Raw genomic sequence first — 22832 nt, 5'->3', positions numbered from 1 at the left:
GTAAATACATATTTCATGAATGTTACGGTATACATTCGATTCCCTAAACCCACTGAAATTTTATAAGGCTATATTTTATAAAGTGAAAGTCTTTTAAATAAATTAAATATTATTATATGTCTTCAAAAGTATATATATATATATATATATATATATATATATATATATATATATATATATATATATATATATATATATATATATATATATATATATATATATATATATATATATATATATATATATATATATATATATATATATATATATATATATATATATAGATAGAGATAGATAGATGTAGATGTAGATGTATATATATGTATATGTATATATATATATATGTATATGTATATATATATATATATATATATATATATATATATATATATATATATATATATATATATATATATATATATATATATATATATATATATATATATATATATATATATATATATATAATATATATAACATACTAATACAATTACATATATCATATATGTATAATATACATACCGACAACATTAGTTTCCTTTGAAATACGTTCCACATCCACTGAACGACATTTCAATGTTTACAGTATTGATGGTGAAGTATGGGGGGGGGGTCTACATTTACTCTCCCTGAGAAATAACATAGATCCAGCTCTGAGTGTATATTTACTGAAGAGGCCATAAATAAAGACCTTCTTCTAAAGACCTTCTCGAGATTAGTCTCATCTCTCAGACAATTCTTTAACTTGTCGTTCTTTATTGCTTTTTTTAAGCATTAAATAATAATACTACTGACGAGAGGAAGAAAGACGGTTGCGTTAAACTGAGATTAAGACAATCATAATCCTCTATCGTCAACTTTAGATTATTGTGGTAGATACATATTAAATTAGCTTTGAAAAAACGACAGTGCCATCTATTTTCTGTAAAAATTGATTGTTTCAAGTTGCGTTTTATTGACTTAATCAACAAAATAATAATGAGGAGTAAAAGTGGAAGTTCATCAAGTGAAGAAGAGACAGAAAAAAAGTTGAAAGGATGTTTTAATCCAACATTAATGCCCAGAAGCATTTCAGGACCAGCAAGAGACTTAGCTGATAGATATGTAACGCCATCTAAGAGAACGTTTTTAACAGATTCAAAGAATGAAATGCCGGAGATAGCAAAAGACTACGTAGCAAAAGCTTTGTTTCAACTATGCGAGAAGTAAGTCTACTTTGACGGATGCTCATTTACTCCGCATTCAATACATCCTGTTGAAAATGATTATTGGGTATTAGTGTTCTGTCTTGCCTCCTCAGTTGCAAGCACTATAAAATTCTGAAAGCCAACTTTAAAAAAATCTAAAATAGTTACTTATATCATTCCTAAAAGCGTTTTGCTTTGCTTTACTCTGTCCTGCTTAATGGTCAAATATTTAGCCCAAATATATTCTCCATGAATTTTATATGCGTGACTCTTGTCAATAAATGTATTTAATGGTAAACCAGCAACGTCGACGAAATCAAGCAACAGGAAAATTAATGGAGAATATATAATTTTAGCTATATATTTTACCATTAGGAGGAGGGCTAAAGTAAAGTGAAACGCATATGTACCGATTTCGGCGGTTGTTTTTTTTTCTGTGCTAAAAATATATACAGTATATACTAAAAAAGAAAGAAACTAGCCGTTGGAAGTAACCTTACAAAAAGCAAAAAAAATGAGTGAAAACAAAACACAAATAAAAAGACCGTTAAGGTTGTAAAGGAATTTTCCCAAACTTGTGACCTATCACGATCGTTTTTTTTTCAGACCAGAATACTTTGCTCTGATACAATCTCTTTCATTACATAAAAATGGCACTGGAACTTTCGGTTTCTTTGAAATGCCCCTTCTTTCGATATTATAGGACCAATGTTCTATAGGATCATCCTTGCGGAAAAAACAAACAAATAAATAAAAACGCATCCGTGATCATTCTACTTAGTAAAAAATGCAAAAATTCACGTTATTATAGATACGGGTTCAAAACTTCAGCAACCGGGTTTTTATGCTGGATTTGATGGTGTAATTTTCATCATTATCACGCGCCTTTTTGGGGGGATTTCCCTCTTTTTTCAAAAATTAGGCAAATATTCATAGGCTCGTAACTTTAAGTGGTGAACTTTAAACTTGATGAATTTTTACAGTTGGAATAATCATAAGAAGCGAATTCTTTTGATGTATGTGTTGCTATCAAAACTCCGTTTGCGATTGCTATAAGCACAAGTCACTCCTTACAGTTCGTTACCACTAAATCTTTGATACCACCAAAGTGGCAACCTACTTTTTGGATCAGTGTCCTGCTTTAGGATCTCTGGACATATGTTTGGGTGTTTAATGTCTACACTTTAAAGCATCGTTTATCAATCCAGAGTCGCAGACAGTTTAATTATTCACAAACCACAAAAGAAAAACTTAGAAAAACGAAGAAGTTTTTCTAAGTCTTATCACCTTCCTTAGTCTTATCCTCAAATCTAGTAATGTTCCTTCGCCTCTTAAGGCTGGGGTCGTAATTCATGTCCCAAAATCGAATAAATGAGATGTCTGATTTTGGAATTCTTTTGGACCAATAACGAAGGGTTCTATAGCTGGTTAGCTTTTTTAATTGTGCATAAAGGATCTTTTTGAATATTTGGATGTTGGTCATAATCAAGTAGGTTTCAAAATAGGGCATTCTTACCCTATTTTGGACAGGTCACATACCATGCGCACACAGCATTTGATGCAGTAATTGATGAGTCAAAGGTCTTCTGGCTCCAATCTTTATGCACTTTTAATTAATCTGAAATAAGCCTTTTGCAATATTTCACATGCTTCCACTCTTTCAGCTCTGATTGGTGGTGGGATTCCCCTTTCTGTGGTTAGAGTTCTTTGAACCTGGTATTTGGGGATTAAAATAAAAATTCCTGCATCTAAAGCTGATTCTTTCTGTAATCCAATTTCTGTTGGTCGTGGAGTTAGATAAGGTGGCATTTTATCCCCTTATGTTTTTGATATATGTTTGGCGCAGTGCCTTCGTTCAATTTCTACACCCTTTATCTTTATGGGGCGGAATGTGTCTTTTATTGCATATGGTGATGATACTGTTTTGTTGAGCCGTTCAACAGCTAGTCTAATTCAAAATTTTAATACCCTTTCCGGTAAGCTTAAAGTTAGAGGCCTTTCTATCAGTATTAAAAATGTCAATATTTCCCCATTAATGGCGATAACGGAGCTGAACTAATTTGCGACAGGAGCAATTAATTTCTGATACCGTTTTTTTTTTGTCTGGGGTTACCTTATTGTGCTTCAGCTCGATTAAATTCAGCTTAAATATTCATGAAAAAATTAGAAAGGCATTTGGTTCAGAAATACTTCTACGTGACATCTATCATCGCGATATTCTAAATTCTCATTTTAACGCAGTACCTCCCCCTCCCCACCGAATATTATATACCCTTCCCTTCTTTTTCAAGATTTCCAAGTTTGCGATTTTTCTTTAATTCGCATTTGATATTTTAAGCATTGTAGATTTTTACTTGGTTTTCCAATTTGTTTTAGTAACACTGAATTAGTCTCGAGACATAAAATTAAAGTGCCGTTGTGATTAGCTATGTGATTAGCTTCTCAATGCGTAACCTTTTCTCTTTTTTGCGGAATTTAAATGTTTTTTTTTAAGTATTTTATTCAGTTGTGTTATTAAACCTATTGTAAATTACTGATTTGTTTTTTTTTTGCAATTTCATTTATGTATTTTATATACTCCTCAATTTTGAGGGAAATAAATAAATATATCAGTCATTAACGATTGGATGTACAGATAAGTAGCCCCAGATTAACATGTTTTATAAGGGGGTTGTAAAGTGAAGGAACTTCATTTTTATTTATTCTGGGATTAAAAGGTTGAGAAACTACGTTCTAACGATATACGTACACAACAGTTCGATCAGTAGGGGGAAGGGGCTGTCATAGGCTTTTTTCGAGGGGGTGGGTCAAAATATATTCAAAAGCGTATTTCCTTTTTCCAAGCCCCCCATACGAAATAGAAAATGAATCAATGGGGGAGAGGGGGCCATATCTTCCCTTTTCTGAAGATGTGTCTATGAATGAACATTTTGAAGAATGTGTCTCTGAACTGTTAGTATTCACAAATTTTTAATTCATATTTATGGACAGTAGAAAGCCACTAAAAGTATTTTTCACTTTCTTACAATTTCCGTAATATCTTACATTCCTACTTCTTCAGTATTTCTAGTAGGCCTATATATTCATCAAAGCACAAGATTTGAAAGAAATATCCGCGAAATGTCATTCGTTTGGACGTAGAATATACCACATTTTCAGTGGAAATAACAGTGCACGAAGTGGCGCAAATTGGAGAGAGGGGTATTTGCCCCCCGCATCAGATTTTTTACCCACCATTAGTTTTTAAAAATACTCTTTTTAGGCATCTTCAATATAAGATTTTTTTTTTCGTATTTTAGTTGGAGAAAATTGAAAAAAGTTGCCCATAGATTTTGAAAAAGATATTTCCCCTCGCCCCACATTTTCATGAATTGGCAAACCCTGGGTTCACACAGGTCCTGACCATGGGATTTTTTTTGTACTAGTCTTGGGAAATTATCCCTTCCCTTTGCGGATATCGAAATGACTTAATCGATATTTCATCGCCTGAAAGCGGTTTTGCCGAATCTGTTTTTTCAAAAACCCGAGAAAAACGAGTTTGAAAATTTTGACAGCTGTATCTCAGATTCAGCTATAGCTAGAGCGTTGATTTTCTGACCATGTAACCAACTTTCGTTCATCAAATGAGCAACTTTCTGCAAAACGGACCATACTGTATGTGATTCGGCACAACTGCTTTAAAGAATATGAGATTTGGTAAAGGAGAACTGCAAAATACCGGTTGTTAGAGATGTCTTACAGCAATATCAATTACGCTATTCGAAAGAGAATTTTTTACACAAGATAGCGTTTGTAACTCACTTTCGACAAAAATGGCTATTTTCGGGAAAACCGCTTTCAGACGACGATTTGATATAAATCCCATTTTCTTTTGCAGGAAAATCAAAATTAAAGCGACAAAAAATGACCCTCAGCTTTTAGCAGAAGAAGAAGAAGAAGGTGGAATAGTACTATTATCCAACTCAAAAGTTAAAATAACCAACGACTTTAAGGGAGATGTTAGAAAGCAAGCAAAAATTATGACAGATCCGTACAAACGTGTGAAAATTCTGGAAGATAAATTGGGATATAAAAGAGACAGTGAAGAGGAAAATATCAAGACTTCTGTGGTAGATTACGATTGGATAATCGCCAAAAAAGGGGTTTATGGAAACGGAAGACAAAAGCAAGGAGAAGTTATTCAAGGAGAATATAGGGACAAATCTCAAAAATCGAAAAGTGGAACAGTAGTTGAGGTAAAAGACGATGAGGGCACATTTACTGAGAAGAAGAAAAATAAAAGGAATAGAGTTGGGAAAAGACGGAAGAAAAGAGAAAAAATGAAATTATTAGTGGAAAAATCCGATGATATTTCTGATTAAGTAAGAAAAAATATATTTCTTGTATATTGTATGAATTACTTTAGTTTAGTATACATAAGGGCACATGAGAATTGCATCTATTTGATATCTACAGCCGGGTCTCCTAGTTCCCTCTGTAAACAGGTCTAACACCAAACTGGCTGAACATGTCGCAAGGAAAAAATGTCGAGCCATAGATATAGAAAAAAGGAATAGAAGGAAGACTCCACAAGATTTGGCAGTTAGGTTTCGTCCTTAACACAAATCACGCTATGCATTTAGAGCGGGATCTATGTTATAGAACAGTGGATTAAATGACACAATCTGGCGATACTGCGGCCGCTATTCCTCTTCCTATCATTTTCTTAAAAGAACTAGAAGAGAAAATATTATTTGGTCACACCGAAAATCAGGAAATAATCACACATAAAAAATATTTTCCTTGTTTATTTGTCAGGGATTTGTTTTTCTTGATCTATACAGCCTTCCAAACTACAGGTACGTGCAGCCATAACTGCAGGGGAGGGATGTCCAAGCATTTTCTGAGCAGCTAAGGTGGATGAAAGGATATTTCAGAGGCGTGGGGGATCAGAGCGTTTTCTGGGAGCGTTTCAGAGGTTGGAAAGTGTAAAGTTTTAAGGGCCGATACCTGGACTTTGGCGTTCTTGTTTTAAAGTTTGCCAATGAGGATGGGGGCTTAAATAGATAATTTTTGTCAAAAATTGCATTTTATTAGCCTAACCCCAAAAACTACAGATGTTCAAGTTCCCCCCCCCTTAATTTCCAATAGTTTTCCAGAACTGACGAATGCCCGTCCTCCCTTGAAATAGGGTAACCCCCCCCCCCTTCACTAAGGAAAAAACTCCTACGCGTCCGATTATTTCTGTACGCAACTAGGACATTTGGCAGATTTATTATATATGATAAAAAAACAAAGTTAACGCAAAGAAAATAATACGTGGACGAAAATTAGAATATTTATACAAAGATAGGTACTCAGAGGTGTCTTTGGGTCACCTCCCCCCTCCCAGTGACATGGTTTTAATATTGTTTTTATTTATTTCCCGAATATTTGACTTTATTGAAGGGTGTCACTAAACTTATCCTCCTCTCCTCTATTTTTGCATATGTAACAAGCCCTGGATTATAATATCTGAATCAGCAAATGGAGCTAAATAAGGTAACAAAAAGTTCTTACTCTAGATATATATCTAAAAGCAATTAAATGTGTGATTGTTTTTATTGAAAATACATCTGCAAAAAGCACAAATTAAAAGACATATAGCAGAATTAAAGCTGAGATACTAAATTTCTTTCAGATTCCAAGTTTTGATAAAGCTTAGCAATCCCTTCTCCAGCTTTAATCCTCCCAACAAGCTCAACTCTTCTATTGGACTGCTCTTCAATTACATTCTTTAACCAATAATCATAGAGAGATTTTGGCTTATCACCCTGCATCACTGTAAAGGCCTTCTTTGCCGCTGGTGGAGAAGCCGGCGAATCAGTATTGGCTCTAATGACTTCCTTTTCGTCAATTTTTTCACTAGCAAGACTCCGGCACTCAAGCAAACAATCTAAAACACGATGATGTTGTTTACTACGACAGTGAGCTCTTAAATATTGTTCTAACTCTGTAAGTAAGTTCTTATAATGCTCTTCCCTTTTTTTAGACCTTGCAGACGTAATGTTACTAACTGGTAGAGGGTCCCCACGGTTCTCCATACCAATAAAGTTATATATTACCTGTTTACATTGGTTCACTTCCTCTTCACTGAGGTTTTCTTTAACAATGACATTGGGGAAAATACCCATAATGTTTTGGCAAGCAGCCAAGTAACTCTTTGATGACGTTATAGGCCAAAAAGTAGTATACCTCTCAATTTTATTATAAGCTTTAATAATAGGTTCCTTCTCCATGCTAGAAAACGGTGCTAGCCGGCAAGATTTCATTATATCAGCAAATACATCAATTCTGTAATCGCTTACTTTACCGCCAGCTCCTTCACTTATTGAGGGCGGATCTTCTAAGACACTACGTGTTGTGACTAATGTATGAATGAATATCTCTCCCCCATGGGATGACAGCATGTGCGATAACATTTTTGATCCACCGGGTTTAGGCATTTCTAACATAACAGAACGTCCACCAAGCAAGAAATTTGTTAAACAAGAAGAGGGCCGGCTATTAACATCAACAGCAGCAATTCTATAAGCGCTTGAGCAATGCCACAAGTCATTAATACTCACCCTGGGTGTGTTCCACTTCAAAGTGGCAGTGCGGTATTCACATCCTTCTTTTACTGCATAAACTAAACCCCCAACATCACCACGAATGAGTTCTTCCATTGCAGCTGACGGGTGAAAAATTTCAACATCATAGTTAGCACTTGAACTTGCGTTCTGTTCCTCTTTCATAGGAATTCCTGTCACAGTTGTCGAAGTTAAATTATAATGTTTCAAAACAAGGGCTGTCATAAAATTTGACAGATTCCCAGCCCTCACAGAATAAACATCAGTATATGTTCGTAAAGAATAGTCAACACAAAGCATTTCTGATATTTTCGAAACTTGAAAGTGATCAGGATAAACATTTAAGAAGACTATACTTAAGCTTGTTATTGGAAGTCCTTTTCCTAAAGTAATGATATCTCGGTTTTGCTGATTCAGCAGCATCTCGACACATTACGTCCAAATTTCGCACATGTTTATCATCATTGAAACTCCCAATACAAATCAACCGACAATCGTTCTTTATTTTACCCATTTTTTCATTTTCTGTTGGCTCACTTAATGAATCTAAAGCAGCCGGAATACATCTTCCAATCATGGAATCAGAACTAGCAGTACGAACACTGCTAAGCAAATTCATAAAATGGTTTACATTTTGGGATGCTGTGTCCCACAGCCCAATTTCCAACGCATCATCATCACAAATTATATAGCGAATAAAACAATGATTTGGGTAAATGTCCCAAACTATTCTTGAATATTCAAGGCATGCTTCTAACATAGATGTCCATACTGGTTTTGCAACGTTTTCTGTTGGAATTCCTGTCCTAAAAATGAATAAGCCTAATTTTAGAACAAACTCGAATAATAAATTCAAATTCCGTAATAGATGAATGTTGTTACCTTTTATTTTCAATTATTCTTGTACTTTTGAGTATACAGGAACACTGATTATGCTAAATGAAAACAAACAAGTTTTTTTCAACTCAAAGTAAGGAGTAACATAAAAATTTAAAACGAACAGAAATTATTCCGTATATGACGTGGGCTACAACCCTCTCAGCCCTTCGCTTGTTATGCTAAAAATGTTTAGTGCTTTAACAAAATCTTATATATTATATATATCAGTAATTGTAAATTGATTGGTAGCAATCCACTCACATAGTTTGTCTCCTTAAGAATTAAAATGTTGGATTGTTATTTAGATTATGGCCAAAAATTTGAATATTTAGTCAAAATTTTCAATGAACAGCAGTTTGTGAATAATTGCTTAATAACATTTTTACTACAGAATTTCAGGTGGACGGGGTAAACTGTTCATATGGATGAAAATTCTGCGTGACTTTTTATCTTCTATGGGACTAAGCGATCGCGACATCTACAATAGGTTTAACTGATGTTTAAATACAATGTATACATCAATTTAAATACATTGAAACGTTGTATAGAAATAGGAAAAGATAGATATTACCATTTAAAATCGGTGAAAAACAAACTCCTGGTCGTACTTGCCATCACAAAAACTTCCTAGCGAGGCTCATGATGCGCTGCCTTTTCCATCCCTGTCCCAGTACCCAGGTAAATGTAATACTTTATGGTACATAGATAAAGACTTTCGCAGTTGAAGTGGCACTATTACCACCCCTCCCCTTGCACCAATAATAAAAGAGTAGACCAAAAATACTTTCGTGAATCAAGAGGGATTAGAAATCAATTTCTACCATATCCCCTTCCCCAAAAATCGTTTGTATTTATCTGAGGTACAATGAGACTTAGGATATTTAGGCATTAAAATACATTCTTTGAGGCATCTGCCTTAAGTGGCAGCCATGCGGCATCAGAAGAAGAGGATGCCCCCAAAAAATCCCCCTACACAAAAATGGCCTATAGCCCCTCCTTCAAAATAGTTGACGTGCACTGAAACATGACTGTATACAATTTTATGTAATACAAAGACAATCAGTTTAGTTAAATGAAGCTTTAAAATAATTATCAGAAACATTTTTCTGCGATAAGAAGCAAGGTATCACCCCGGCCCACTATTGTTCAGGATTAGTCTAAAAGAAAGGAGATGAGAAACTAACTACTATTTAGTTTCCCTTACCTTTTCTATATTTACCTGAAGGCTCATCGAGAGTTAGAAAAGGAGGGCGTTGAAACGCACTCTTTTAGGCATCTTCCCCCCATCAACGCAATGGCCCACCGCCCCTCCTTCATATTAATTGATATGCCATTATACATCACTGTCACGAAAAACAAACTGAATAAACTCAATTAAATCCAGCATTAAGATAAATATCCATATTAACATTTTATCGACTATGTGACCTTATAGGAACGGGTACGCCAATGTGCAGTATTGCTTCCTCTACAACTAGGGAGCTCAATCTAAAATTTGTTGATACTTTTAAATCGATTGGCTATCTACAATTTCCAATCGATGGTCCTTTTCAGGGCAAAATTCTAGATTGGTGCTATAAAATGGTAGAGTAAAGCTTCCTGGAGGCAAAATCTTTTTAGTAAATTAAAAAGGACACTAGAATTTTTAATTTGCATCCAAATGAGCCCTCCCCCGACTTCCTAAGACCGTCGGTTCAAATTAATGTGATCGGCCCTCTGTTTTATTTACAAACTCTTTGAATGAACGTAAACTCATTAATTGTTAGTTAGGAGCGACTCGGGCCAATAGTAGCCAAAACTCTAAAAGGAACTTTGTAATAATTAATACATCAAAAGAATTTTTTATGCTGATTCAAAATAAATAAAATTAATTAAGTTTAACGCTACCCATCAAATGGAGTGAATCTGAGAAAATTTACATTCTTTTCAAAGTAGAGGCTTTGAATAGATTGGGGTGGAGGAGGAGCGTGCGTAGCTGTGTTGGCCTCAGGCGGCTTGGTGCTGCGATGAGTTGTTAGTAGTAGTAGTAGTTGGTAGTTTATATATATACATATATATATATATATATATATATATATATATATATATATATATATATAATATATATATATATATCGGTGCGTACAAACAGCTCCTCTCATTTGATCTGCCATCAGCGGTCCAATTACCCTGGAACACGTATTTTGGCAGAAACTTTCTCAAAATACCTTTGAAACCTACTTGAGACTTCGAAACCTATTTTCAATTCCTAAAAACATCTAATAATAACATTACACTACTAACTACTGATTTGTATGTATGTATTGGAATAAATTAATTTAAAATTAGTTTCTTCAAAATTAATGTTCCAACGTTGAAGCCAAGTTTCGCGTCCAAGAGAAATCTGACTTGTCTACCCGTGAAAACATCTGATGCCGCTTATGTTTCTACGTTCTTTGGAGCACTCGCACCCCGGTCCGGGTTTTCATAATGGGTGAGATAGGAAATGATCATACTGGATAATTATATAAACTGTGGTTCCATTGAACACTTTCTAAAAGAGGCCAAACTCAGCAAAAACACCCTGTTTTACTCTTGTTTGACAATTATGAAAGCCACATTTCAGTAGAAGTAATTTCCTTGTTCAAAGATAACGACATTTGTCACCCAACTTTTCCTCCCCATTGTTCCTATCATATCTACCCCCTTTACGTTTTAGTGCAAGCACCATTGAATCATGCCATCAGGGAGTCATTTGACAGTTGGACGCAGTTAATTCCTGGTGAGAGAATTTCAATACATGAAATAGCAAAGTTGTGCAAGCATCCCTTTCTGGAGAAGCTGAATCCTCGAAAAATGACAGCTGGTTTCGAGAAGGCACGAATATTGCCTTTAAATCCGGATGTTCTCACAGAAGCTGATTTTCAGCCAGCTGAAGTGACATACTGCCCAGACCAGGCTGAACAGAGTGCCCCGGGTCTTTCCAATACAGATGATCTTCACCCTGGTTCAGCTTGATTTGCATATTCAATTTAAGTTTCGCTCGTTTTAAGATGGCGGAAGTCATTGAAAAAAAAAATCGCCAAAAAAAAGTGAATAATTAAACTTTTTTTTACGTGTAAAAAGAAAGAAGTATTTTCTTTTCCAGTTCTTACAGCATAGAAAATAAAAATACAATTACAGTGAAATAAATTCTTGAACTGATGGATCTTTCAACAATTAATATCATTATATATCAAATATTCAATTTGATGTTGTTTATACTTTCCAAGACTGTTAGACACATATAGTTTTCAGTAAAGCGCCACTGATGCAGTAGGATTTAAACTTTTACATTGAGAGAAGGAGGGAATACCCAGACTTGTTTATACTTATTTTTGTTCGTTTCAATGTTTATTTACACTTTCAATTTCAGCTTCGTTCGTTTTAATATTTATCCATTCATTTACATTAATATCTATTGCATGTTTGTTTTTATTGATGTTGTACGTAATTTCTGTGATTTTTGAGTGTAATTTATGCTTCAATGGAAATTTTTTTTTCGTTTTAATCTTTATTTTAATATTCAATCTAAGAAATACTCGCTTAAAGATATATTTATTCATTGATAGTATTACTTCCTGTACGTTTTTGCTATGATTGTTTATTTAATTTCTGTTCGTTTTGGGTTTCATTTATTCTTTAATAGTAATTTCTGGTCGTTTTGAGTTTGAATTTTAAAATGAATTTTTATATTCTGATCTTAATTTTAAAATTGCTTTTACTTTTCATTGAAAAAAATATTTTTAGTAAATTTTTTTTTCATTAATTTTTTTTCGTTTTTTATTTCAAAAAAATTTCAATTCTTTTAAAATTTCTTATTTCAAGATAAAACTTAAAAAAAAATCCATAAAATTATCAAAACTGGTATCAAAATAACAAAATAAAAGTGAAAAAATGGGTTTGTTTCATCCTTTGAGTTTTTATTATCTGATGTTTGAACTTTTTATGACAAAATTGAAATCTCAAACTTTTTATAGGATGGGTGTGTGATAATAGGGCATGGGGGGATTAATTAAGCTTCTGTCTCTGTTGACTCTTTAGAATTTAACTAGAATTTTCTATTTTCAATCAAATGAGCCCTCTCTGAAATTTATACGAGTATCCCTTCTATAAGAACCATATATAGTTCCAGAGTATAACTTACAACGCCTGTCCCGGAGCCCTGGGGGGTTGTGTTGACCCTGGAGTTTTAATATCTGGTGGTTGAACTATTTTTAACAAAATAGCCACCTTAAATTTTAATCGGATGGGCTTATTCATTCGTCTGAAACGAAATAAAGCTTGGTGGGAGTTTTTTTCATGGAATACTGTTAAAATGTTTTCTGAACATGTCGTTATGTGTCATTGCTTTACATTTTTATTTATTCATTGATTTTAAACGACTTTTTTTTCATATTATCAATTAATTACTAAAAAGATAATATTACACATATCATTATTTTACAAAATGTGTTTACCCCGGAGTTTTTGTTATCTGACCCTTGATTTTTTTTTTAACAAAATGGCTACCCCAAAATTTTTATCTGATGTATTTGGGAGTGAAAGGGTATGAGGGAGGGGCTAGTTGCCCTTCAAAACTGAACTAGAAATTCCAATTTCCAATCAAATGAGCCCTCTCTGAAGTTTATACGAGAATTCCTTCCAAAACAGCTATATATGCCCCCAGGGTATAACTTATGATTAATTAGTATATATAATTATTATAACTAATGATTAATTAGTTATAAAACGAATAATATTACAAATATTATGTTTGTACAACATGTGTCGACCCCGGAGTTTTCGTTATCTGACCTTTGAACTTTTTTTTTAACAAAATGGCTACCTCAAAATTTTTATCTGATGTATTTTGTGAAAAAGGGGTGTGGGGGGAGGGTTAGTTGCCCTTTGATCACTTTTGACTCTTAGAAGCTGGACTAGAACTTCCAATTTCCAATCAAATGAGCCCTCTCTGAAGTTTATACGAGAATCCCTTCCTGCCCCCGGGCCCTGGGGGGTTTGGTCGACACCAGAGTTTTGTTATTTAACCTTTCAACTATTTTTAACAAATTGGTATTTTTAACCCTTGGATATAAAGCACCTCTGGGAGGAAAATAATAAAAAATATTGAAGCTATATAAGATTTATTCATTCATTTATGTTTGCACTGGTTATCTTTATGTTTGTAAGATATTTAATTTTAATTTCTGTTCGTTTGGCGTTTCGTTTATTCTTTAACAGTAATTTCTGATCTTTTCGAGTTTTAACTATAATAGGAATTAATTTCTGTTGGTCCTGAGTTCAATATGGCTCTTTACTTTTCTTAGAAAACTTATTTTTATGCAAGGTTTTTTTAAATTAATAATAATAAAACATTGAAGCCTTATGGCCTTTGCTATAAACAACTTAATTACATGCCTCTGATAAATCAAACGTGATTTTTTCACGCAACAATGAATGGATCGAAAAAATAGCTTCAAAAGACAGTAGTTAGGTTATTTCATTTGTTGATGTGGAAACAACAGGATCGTTTTGATTAGACCATTTTTCGGATTTTTTATGCCACAATAATTTAGCATTTATCGCAAAGTACGTATTTTAACCTTATTTCAAGTATGGCTGTAATTTTAAGTATTTTAGCATTTTCAGTTTGAGAGAATTTCTGGGAGTAATTGGATAGAAATTTTTTTATCTAGTTCTTATTAGTGTATTTTGATGTGTCTTAATGTCCCTTCGAAATTTCTTGAAACTTTTAATTTTCTTCCCCTTACAAAACTTTACCTTATTAAAGTCTTTGAGGTGGAGGCAGACTAGTTGACATAAAGAAGAAAACTTTAGCGTAGACAGTAGGAGAGGGGGAAGGGTGAGGTTGGAGACTCATCCAAAACGGGGCGGAACTTCATTTACCTTCTCCGTTCCCGAATTAGGAGATTAGACTGACTCATTGGGCTGTAGAATGTTGTACCGTTTGAGTTGTGGAAGACGTTAAAATACTTAAAAATACTCAAAAATACTTTATATTTTTATTTATTGCAGGATTTATTTCATAGATTGTGCAATGGTGAGCCCCCTGGCCCATGATTTGGGTGAGCCCCAACTCATAATATGCAATTTTGATTAATTGTTCCGTGTTATGTACATATATTATTCTATATATGTTATTTTGAGTTATACTTTTATTGCATTGCGTTCATTTTTAAGGCTTGAGATATAAACTGAAACCTTAGCATAGACAGTGGGGGGGGGGAAGTCTCCCTCCTCACATGCATAATTGAGCAGCCACAAAGAAAGTAATACAAATGAAAATAATCTGTCTTTTGAAAACGTCTTTTTTCAAAAGACACGAACAAAATCGTCTAAAGGAACCTGAAGTGCTATCTCTGACATTTCCATTGATTCTTTATTCCCGTTACTCTCAGATGTAAAATTTAGAATATTATCGAATGGTTTTAGTCGTCCCCTCCCTGAATAATTCACATTTGGAAAACCCCCCCCCTGGGCCCGTACTCCCCCCCCCAACAACATTTTCTTTTGCTGCGGATTTTTCACCCGCGGTAAATTTCACCCAGCAGAAATTTACAAGACGTGGTATATGATCCCCCCCACATATTCCCCACAGATACTTTCGGATACTCATAAAAATGGAAGCTGAAATTTCTACTCAACTTTTTAGGCCATAAGCAATGCAATAGCATTGCCAAAGTAAAGAGCGATATGGTTTCAATGAATTAATGATTTATTTATTTTTCCAGGGGCACTTTATGTGGAAGAGGTGGTCGCATAACCTTTAGAACCGGGTTCATTGAATTACAACATAAAAGTTATTTTGCCCTTACACCAGGGGAGAATCCAGGATGTTTTAGGGGGGGGCGCAAAATAGGGGGCTACGATAAACTGTCGTGAGGAGTACGTTTGATTAACGCAACCTTGTGTTAATTAGTTAAATTACATTACTTTAGACTACGTTAGGGGGTGCGCGCCCCCTCGCCACTGTCTCGCCACTGTCTGGATCCGCCACTGTCTTACACTCTCTGTTTCTTTCCTTGTTAGGGAGAAAAGCAGATGCCTAATATGTGTGTGTTAATACCAAAACATTTTAACTCACCTGGGGCCTTCCGTTATAAACAAAATTCGTTCAACGTAAGGGGGGGGTGGGGGGATTGCAATGTAATCAATCTTGATTCTCTTGAGTATTTCTTTTCTATGCTGTTTTTATTAAAAAAAATTTGGGGGATTTTACCAGTGGCGATTGTCCCGGGGAATATTGCCGACGGGGGGGGGAGACGTCGGGGGGAGAGGGACTTTAAAGACCTGTGTTACTGCTAAATAAACTAAAAATTTTCAATATTTTCGGTTCATTTTATTAATTTCTTATTATTTAATTTACTTCTCACTTTTATTTTCAGCAATAAAAATATTTTTTTCAAAGGAAGGGGCGGGAGTGGCTGTAAAGATCAATAATTAATCAATTAAAAATTAAAGAGTGTGGGATTTTACCAGGGAGGGGGATTTTCTTGGAAATCTTTCCGACCAATTGGGGAACTTCTGGGGAAGGGGACGCCGGTTCCCTATCCAACTTGAAGATTCCATAAATTGTCACAAAGTCGTCAAATAAAAGACGACGAATTAAATTCTCAATGCATATTTCTCCTTAGAATATGGCCCTCTTCAAATCCCCTTTGAAGACTTTATCTTCTTGATAAATGTCCCAGGGTACCCTCACTCCCCAGCTTTAAAATCATAAATTATGTAAATATAAACAAGAGCTTCTAAACCATATTATATCGAGGAGACGTTGATATAGGGATTCATCGTAATTATAGTATTATAAGTGACAAAAATGACATATTTTGCCCTTTTAATCATGACGGCTAACTTTTGTCAGCACCCCAATTTTGAACCTCTGGGTCTTTTAGCCTAGTTCTTAAATCTCCAAGAAAAAAATCCTTACTTTCTTTGGAGCTATGGTCAGGTAGGAGAAACTGCTTTCATCTTAGAGTTTTCTGAACTAAATTGGACACGAAGATTTTATATTAAGCTCTAGCAACTCGTCAAACGCGGGCCTGACTAACCTGTGTTACGGATAACACAAGCTTTGCCGGAATCGTACCATCTGTATTAACCTATGTTTTGTCAATGAAAATGACCCCAAGTCCCCTTTTATGAAGCCCCCTTTTTTGCAGTCCTTACATTCATTTATAATAGTGGAGCTGAAATGACTCCATTTGTTTAGCCGGGTCTGTCCCTAGATATCAACACCGTAATGAAGGATTGGCAATTATATTGGATCGAAACATCATTGGATATTATTTTTTTTTATCATTTTCAGTATTTTTTCATTTTTAATTTTTCGGTCAAATAGTATAAACTTAAAATCCGAATGCATATGTTGGTCATAACAGACAACACACGTAAAAAGAAGAAATCTAATAACGGGTCTTAATTCAAAATGTACAGTGTTTAACTAGGCTTAATAATAAAAAAAAATGACTGGTCTTAATTAGAAATTGAAAGTTACTACTACCAGTGCCGTATCAAGGATTTTGGTTCAGTGGAGAGGGGTATTTTTTTGTTAGGGGGGAGGGGTAGAATGGAAAATTAAAGAAAACATCAAAAGTGAATTTTTATGCATTTTTATGAGTATGGCAAACATTTCGCTTGGGGGAATTTAAACCTTTCAATCCTTCCCATGAATACAGCCTTGACTATTACTACTACTAAGAACTTATCACAACACCAAGTCACCTGACATTACCCCAGCTACGCACACTCATCAAGACATATATTGTAATTATTTAATTGCATAGAACAATTTTGGAGTAAAATCAAGCCTATGGCCCAAAAATTTTTCAAAGAATTTCATTTAAAAAATCTACTAATGAGATGTATTACAAGCAAAATTTTAAAATAAATCTATAAATTTCAAGCCAAAATTTGTTAATGATGCATAATCCTATGGAAACTCAATTAAGTTGTAGTACTAATGGAGCAGTATATACAGTTTATACATGGTTTTGTTTCTAAATGATTTTTTTGGTAATCAACAGTTTTTTTCTCAATGTCTATGAACATACAGTCAGTAACACTATCAAACAGACAGCAGACTTTTCAATAATGGAAATTTTTTTCTATAGTAAGATGGCATCTTAGTACTTTAAAGCATACAGCATACCATATTGCTATTATTTAACTGCATAGAAGAATTTTGGAGTAAAATCAAGCCTATGGCCCAAAGATTTTTCAAAGAATCCCATTTAAAAAATCTACTAATAAGATGTATTACAAGCAAAATTTTAAAATAAATTTATAAATTTCAAGCCAAGATTTGTTAATAATACATAATCCCATGTAAAATCAATTAAGTTGTTGTTCTAATAGAACAGTATATATAACCCTTGCCCCTGAAGACTGTGGGGGGAGTGTCCTGCTCAAACATATTATCTCCAGAACTTTCAACTACATTGAACAAAATGGCTATATCAAAATTATTATTGGATGTGTTTGGGGAAATGGTGGGCATGGAAGGGGTGTCAGTTGCCTTAGAATCACTTTCGACTATTAAAAAAGGAAACTAGCCATTTAAATTTCCAATCGAATGAGCCCTTTCTGAAGGTTCTACAACAACGTTGTCTATACAAAACCTTATATGCCCCCAAACTTACAACCCTTGCCCTGAGGGCTGTGGGAAAGTTGTCATCCTCAAAGACCTAATTTCCAGAACTCAAAACAACGTTCAATACAATGGCTGTCTCAAAATTTTGCGGGGATGTGTTTGGATAAATGATGGTCCTGGGGGGGGGGGCTATTTGCCCACCCAACACATTTGAATATTAAAAAGGGCACATGCCCTTTGAATTTCCAATTGAATGAGCCTTTTTGGAAGTTTCTACGACAACGCCTTCTATAAAAAACCTTACGCGTCCCCAGGGCATAACTTAAAACCCTTGCCCTGAGGGTTGTGGGGGAGTGTCCTGCTCAAGAACATATTTTCTATCTGGAAATCAACTACGCTGAACAAAATGGCTATCTCAAAATTTTGATTGGATGTGTTTGGGGGAAGGTTGGGCGTGGGGGAGGGGGGGGGGGCTAGTTGCCCTCCAATCCCCTTCAACTATTGAAAATGGCACTAGCCCTTTGAATTTCCAATCGAATGAGCCTTTTTTGAAGTTTCTATGACGACACCTTCTATACAAACCTTATATTTCCCCAGGGCATAACTTGAAACCCTTGCCCTGAGGGTTGTGGGGGAGTGTCCTCCTCAAAAACATATTTTCTATCTGGAAATCAACTATGCTGAACAAAATGGTTATCTCAAAATTTTGATTGGATGTGTTTGGGGGAATCATGAGAATGGGGGGGGGCTAGGTGCCCACTAATGAATGTCGACTATTAAAAAGAGCACTAGAACTCTCGATTTCCAATCGAATGAACCCCCTTTGAAGTTTCTACGACGACCCCTTCCATATGAAGTGCCTCTGGGGAAAAAAAAACAATAATAAAACATTGGAGCCGTAGGGCCTTTACTATACGCAACACTATAGCATTGCCTCTGAAATCTAAAACTTGCGGCAAACAAGCGTTACATAAAGGGCATCTAATGAGAACTTTTTGAATGGATTAGCTTAAAACTTTAGACAAGAGGTTCAATGTACAGACTTGTCCCTAAGCAGTTCTGCCCCTTTCTCCCCTAAAGGGTGTAATTAAAAGAGGATGTTATCCCATCAAATCCATATGTTGATTTCTTTAAGTGAGATTTAACAGATGTGCTAAAATTAGTGATTAAATTGGGGAAAAGACTAGAAAAATATTGAGCCCTTGATGCATGTGGTGACACCAATTATTTTACACTTTATTTTTGACACATGAGGTTTGCAACCATTTTTTGTATACAAAAATTTGCTTATATCCCTATATGGAGATCCCAAAAAAGGAAAGAGAAAATTGTCAAAATAAAAACTCAGTACCCTAAAACGGAATAATGTTAAAAAAAAATATTGGTATTAGAGCATTATATACTCCATCCAGGTTTCCTAGAAAAATATCAACAGAGTTTATAAGTACTCAAGAGAAGAGAAACATTCTTTTTAAACATACAAAGAAGGAGAAGTAAGTAAATAGAAACTCAACACAAATTAATACATAAGTAAATAAAGAGTATAAGATCACATTTTCTCGTCAATATTGATGACATAGTTGAAGTAATTTACAAAAGGAGCATTTTATTTCTGGTTTCTGATACTGTTCTTTGTCTGGGGTTACCTTGTTGTGCTTCAGCTCAAGATTCACAGTTGATACTAATTTTAAAAATTCAAGACAAAATTAGAAAGACATTTGGATCAATAGTATAACTACATGGTATCTTTCATCATAATATCTTAGTTTCCCTTTTTAATGTGGTAACCAGCCCCTCCCACCCTGGCCTTGAATGCAATCTATCCTTCCCTGTTTTTTCGAGAAATCAAAATTTGCAACTTTTCCTCAATTCACATTAACTCTTTAAATATTGTAGATTTTTACTTGGTTTTCCTATTTGTTTTAGTGACATTGAGTTATTTCTGAGATTTAAAACTAAAGAGTCCTTGGAATTAGCTACAATTTAGATAGATAACTTTTACTGTAAATATAAAAATATTCTCTCTACACCTAATCTTTTCCCTGTCTCCCAGAATTTAAAATATGCTTGAAGTATTAATTATTATTTTGTTTCAAATTCGACATATTTTATTCAGTTGTTTTATTCATTAATATATTGTAAATCATTGCTTTGGTCTGTTAGTTGAAGTATTTTTACAATTTCATTTATGTATTTTATATGTTCCTCAATTTTGAGTGAAATAAATCAATATCTCCCAAGACTTATTAGTCTGAGCTGCCAACAAAAAACAAAAAAACACATCTATCAAAATCCTAACTGGATATGAAAAAGGAAAAAATCTATTTTTCTTCTGGGATAAAGCAGGAGAGCATAAAATTACTGAAATACGGAGACAAAAGTAGGTTAAATTCTGAAAAATGAAAATAGAAAAGCGTTATAATAAAAAAAGAATAATACCCTGCTCCTTGTTTCAAGGTCCACACGCCATCTTCGATTTAAAGCTGTCTTTGTGGAGTGATCAAGTAGAAAAATTGTTTTAGCTGTAGACATCTTTAAAATTCAATTTCTGGAATAAAAAATATAAATACATATATATATATATATATATATATATATATATATATATATATATATATATATATATATATATATATTAGAGAGAGAGAGAAGAGTCTATGAGGAGTATATTTTGTAGGTTAACTGCCATCAAATGTGGTGCCTCTTAGTCTTTTTTCTAGATCCTTTCCAAGTATTATAATCATGTTTTGTCCAAAATATTGGATAAAATCATGAAGTTGCTAAGTAGCCTTTGCCCCAATCATAGTCCCTCTTAACTACCTCCTCTAAAATAAATATACCTCTGCAAATGCAAACAGTAGATGCAGATGTATGAGATTAATCTTTCTCAGTTTAATAGTATCAGATATCAGGCAGTCAATAGTATCAGGCATAAAAATACGTATTGATAAAATTAGCCCTATTACCTTAAATTACCTTAAATCACAGCTTGGAGTGAAATAAGGACTTTCGATCCTGTTGAATCACTTCTTATGATGACTGTTGTAGTTGGTTAAGTTCTGGTGGAAGATTCTGGTGCTTCCCAGTCAAACTTCCATGGTGTATCTTTCCACTCAGCATCCAGATGGCGTTTGAAAGAATCTGTTGATTCAGCAGCAACAGTGTCCTCCTTGAGGTTATTCCAGAGGTTCTCAATCCGATTTGAGAAGAAATTGCATCTTGCTCCAGTTGTAGCGTGATGTTTGCGGATTCGTCTAAGGTGTCCTCGTGTTTTGTGGGAGGTGTTGATCTCCACGATCTCATTTTCTCGATTGGTTGAGAGGAGTTTGTGCGCCTGGATCATGTCTCCACGTTTCCGTCTGTATACTACGGTATACTTTCCGTCTGTATATCAGGCATAAAAATACGTATTGATAAAATTAGCCCTATCTTAATTATTAAAGTAGAGAAGAGGAAGAGTTAGCATTTGGAGCTGGTTAATACAGGATAAATGCTTTACATACAGAATAATTCCATCTACCTAACCAGCAAGAAACCCAGGATACTAAAACCCTATCTGAACAGTTAAATTTCAGTTCTTAATTTGTCTGGACTGTGAGTGTTATTGTGAAATTCAAGGTAGGAATCCATATAAGAGGAACATGTACTGTTGTCCTATAGCTATCCAGGCTTATCATTCAGCATCAGTTCATTTATAGCAAGTTCTATTTAAAACCCCTCTCTACCTTCACAACACTAATCTACTTTTTGCCATTTTTCTAGGGGGTTTCTTTGGACTAATTTTGGTTGAGGATCCCCACCATTCCTTCCTGAAGCGCGGGTATGCTTAACTAGGTCAAAAATACATATTACAATCATGATAACTTCCTATGTTTTGACTAGAACCACATCACAGACAATTATGCAGATTCAAAGGAGCAACTATGTTTATGACTATTGTAAACATATTATTAACATCTTAAAGAATACAAAAATATGTTAGTTCCTGGAATACATATACCTGCAATGATAGATATTCTATAGACCACTCTTGAGAAGTAGAAATACCATCATTGTGGTCCATATACCATGGTACATAGAAGAAGACTATTGTTTCTTATGTTTTGAATTATTGTCAACCTTTTTTTGCTAGCTTTATGAATATAAAGAGTGATTAAATTTGTTAAAAAATAATTTTTAAACAAAGGTATTGAAAACATTTCTATACATCTTTTTTTCTATTTTACAAGTCAAGTATTTTACAACAAGTGATCTATGCAGAGAGATGAATAGCCCTTAAAATCCAATATAAACTAAATGACACTACTTTAGTCAATCCTGATGAGTCTTTTCCTTAATTCTATGATATGACTGGGGATAAATATGTTGAAAGATTATCTATGTCTATAGACTATCTATCTATGTCCAGCCTCTTTTTTTAATTATAATCATTTCAGCCCCTTTTTGCTTACACAGTTTCAATAATACTGTGGGACTTTACATCCTTTTGGTAGAAGCAATAAATTCTATCTACAGGAAATCTGAATCATCTTTGGTTTTCTGTTGTAATTCAAAGTTGATAAT

At 34.2% G+C, this 22832-nt stretch overlaps 2 protein-coding genes across 2 annotated transcripts; one reads left to right on the top strand and one right to left on the bottom strand.

Annotated features, from left to right (window-relative positions):
* The first annotated feature begins 931 nt into the window (after nucleotides 1-931).
* Nucleotides 932-5562, top strand: LOC148954444 (uncharacterized). Its single transcript, XM_089087090.1, has 2 exons — nucleotides 932-1205; nucleotides 5065-5562. Exons 1-2 carry the CDS (start codon nucleotides 979-981, stop codon nucleotides 5546-5548), a joined length of 711 nt encoding a protein of 236 aa, XP_088943216.1. The 5' UTR covers nucleotides 932-978; the 3' UTR covers nucleotides 5549-5562.
* Nucleotides 5563-6753: 1191 nt separating this feature from the next.
* LOC148954443 (integrator complex subunit 13-like) lies at nucleotides 6754-21671 on the bottom strand. Its single transcript, XM_089086527.1, has 2 exons — nucleotides 21236-21671; nucleotides 6754-8583 (listed from the first exon to the last, which is right to left on the bottom strand). The coding sequence occupies exon 2, from the start codon at nucleotides 8198-8200 to the stop codon at nucleotides 6818-6820; it is 1383 nt and encodes a 460-aa protein (XP_088942653.1). The 5' UTR covers nucleotides 8201-8583; nucleotides 21236-21671; the 3' UTR covers nucleotides 6754-6817.
* Nucleotides 21672-22832: the final 1161 nt, after the last annotated feature.

This window comes from Artemia sp. Qi Xiang Cuo, chromosome 3 (assembly GCF_049724085.1).
Source record: "Artemia sp. Qi Xiang Cuo chromosome 3, ASM4972408v1, whole genome shotgun sequence".
Lineage (NCBI taxonomy): Eukaryota > Metazoa > Arthropoda > Branchiopoda > Anostraca > Artemiidae > Artemia > Artemia sp. Qi Xiang Cuo.
This window is presented reverse-complemented; position numbering and strand designations above follow the sequence as displayed.

Bases quoted from the DNA above. Each gene is read 5' to 3' on its own strand.
- LOC148954444 (XM_089087090.1), top strand. From the start codon at position 979: ATGAGGAGTAAAAGTGGAAGTTCATCAAGTGAAGAAGAGACAGAAAAA. The intron at 1,206-5,064 runs GTAAGTCTACTT...TTTCTTTTGCAG, and splicing joins TTGTTTCAACTATGCGAGAA to GAAAATCAAAATTAAAGCGA.
- LOC148954443 (XM_089086527.1), bottom strand. From the start codon at position 8,200: ATGCTGCTGAATCAGCAAAACCGAGATATCATTACTTTAGGAAAAGGA.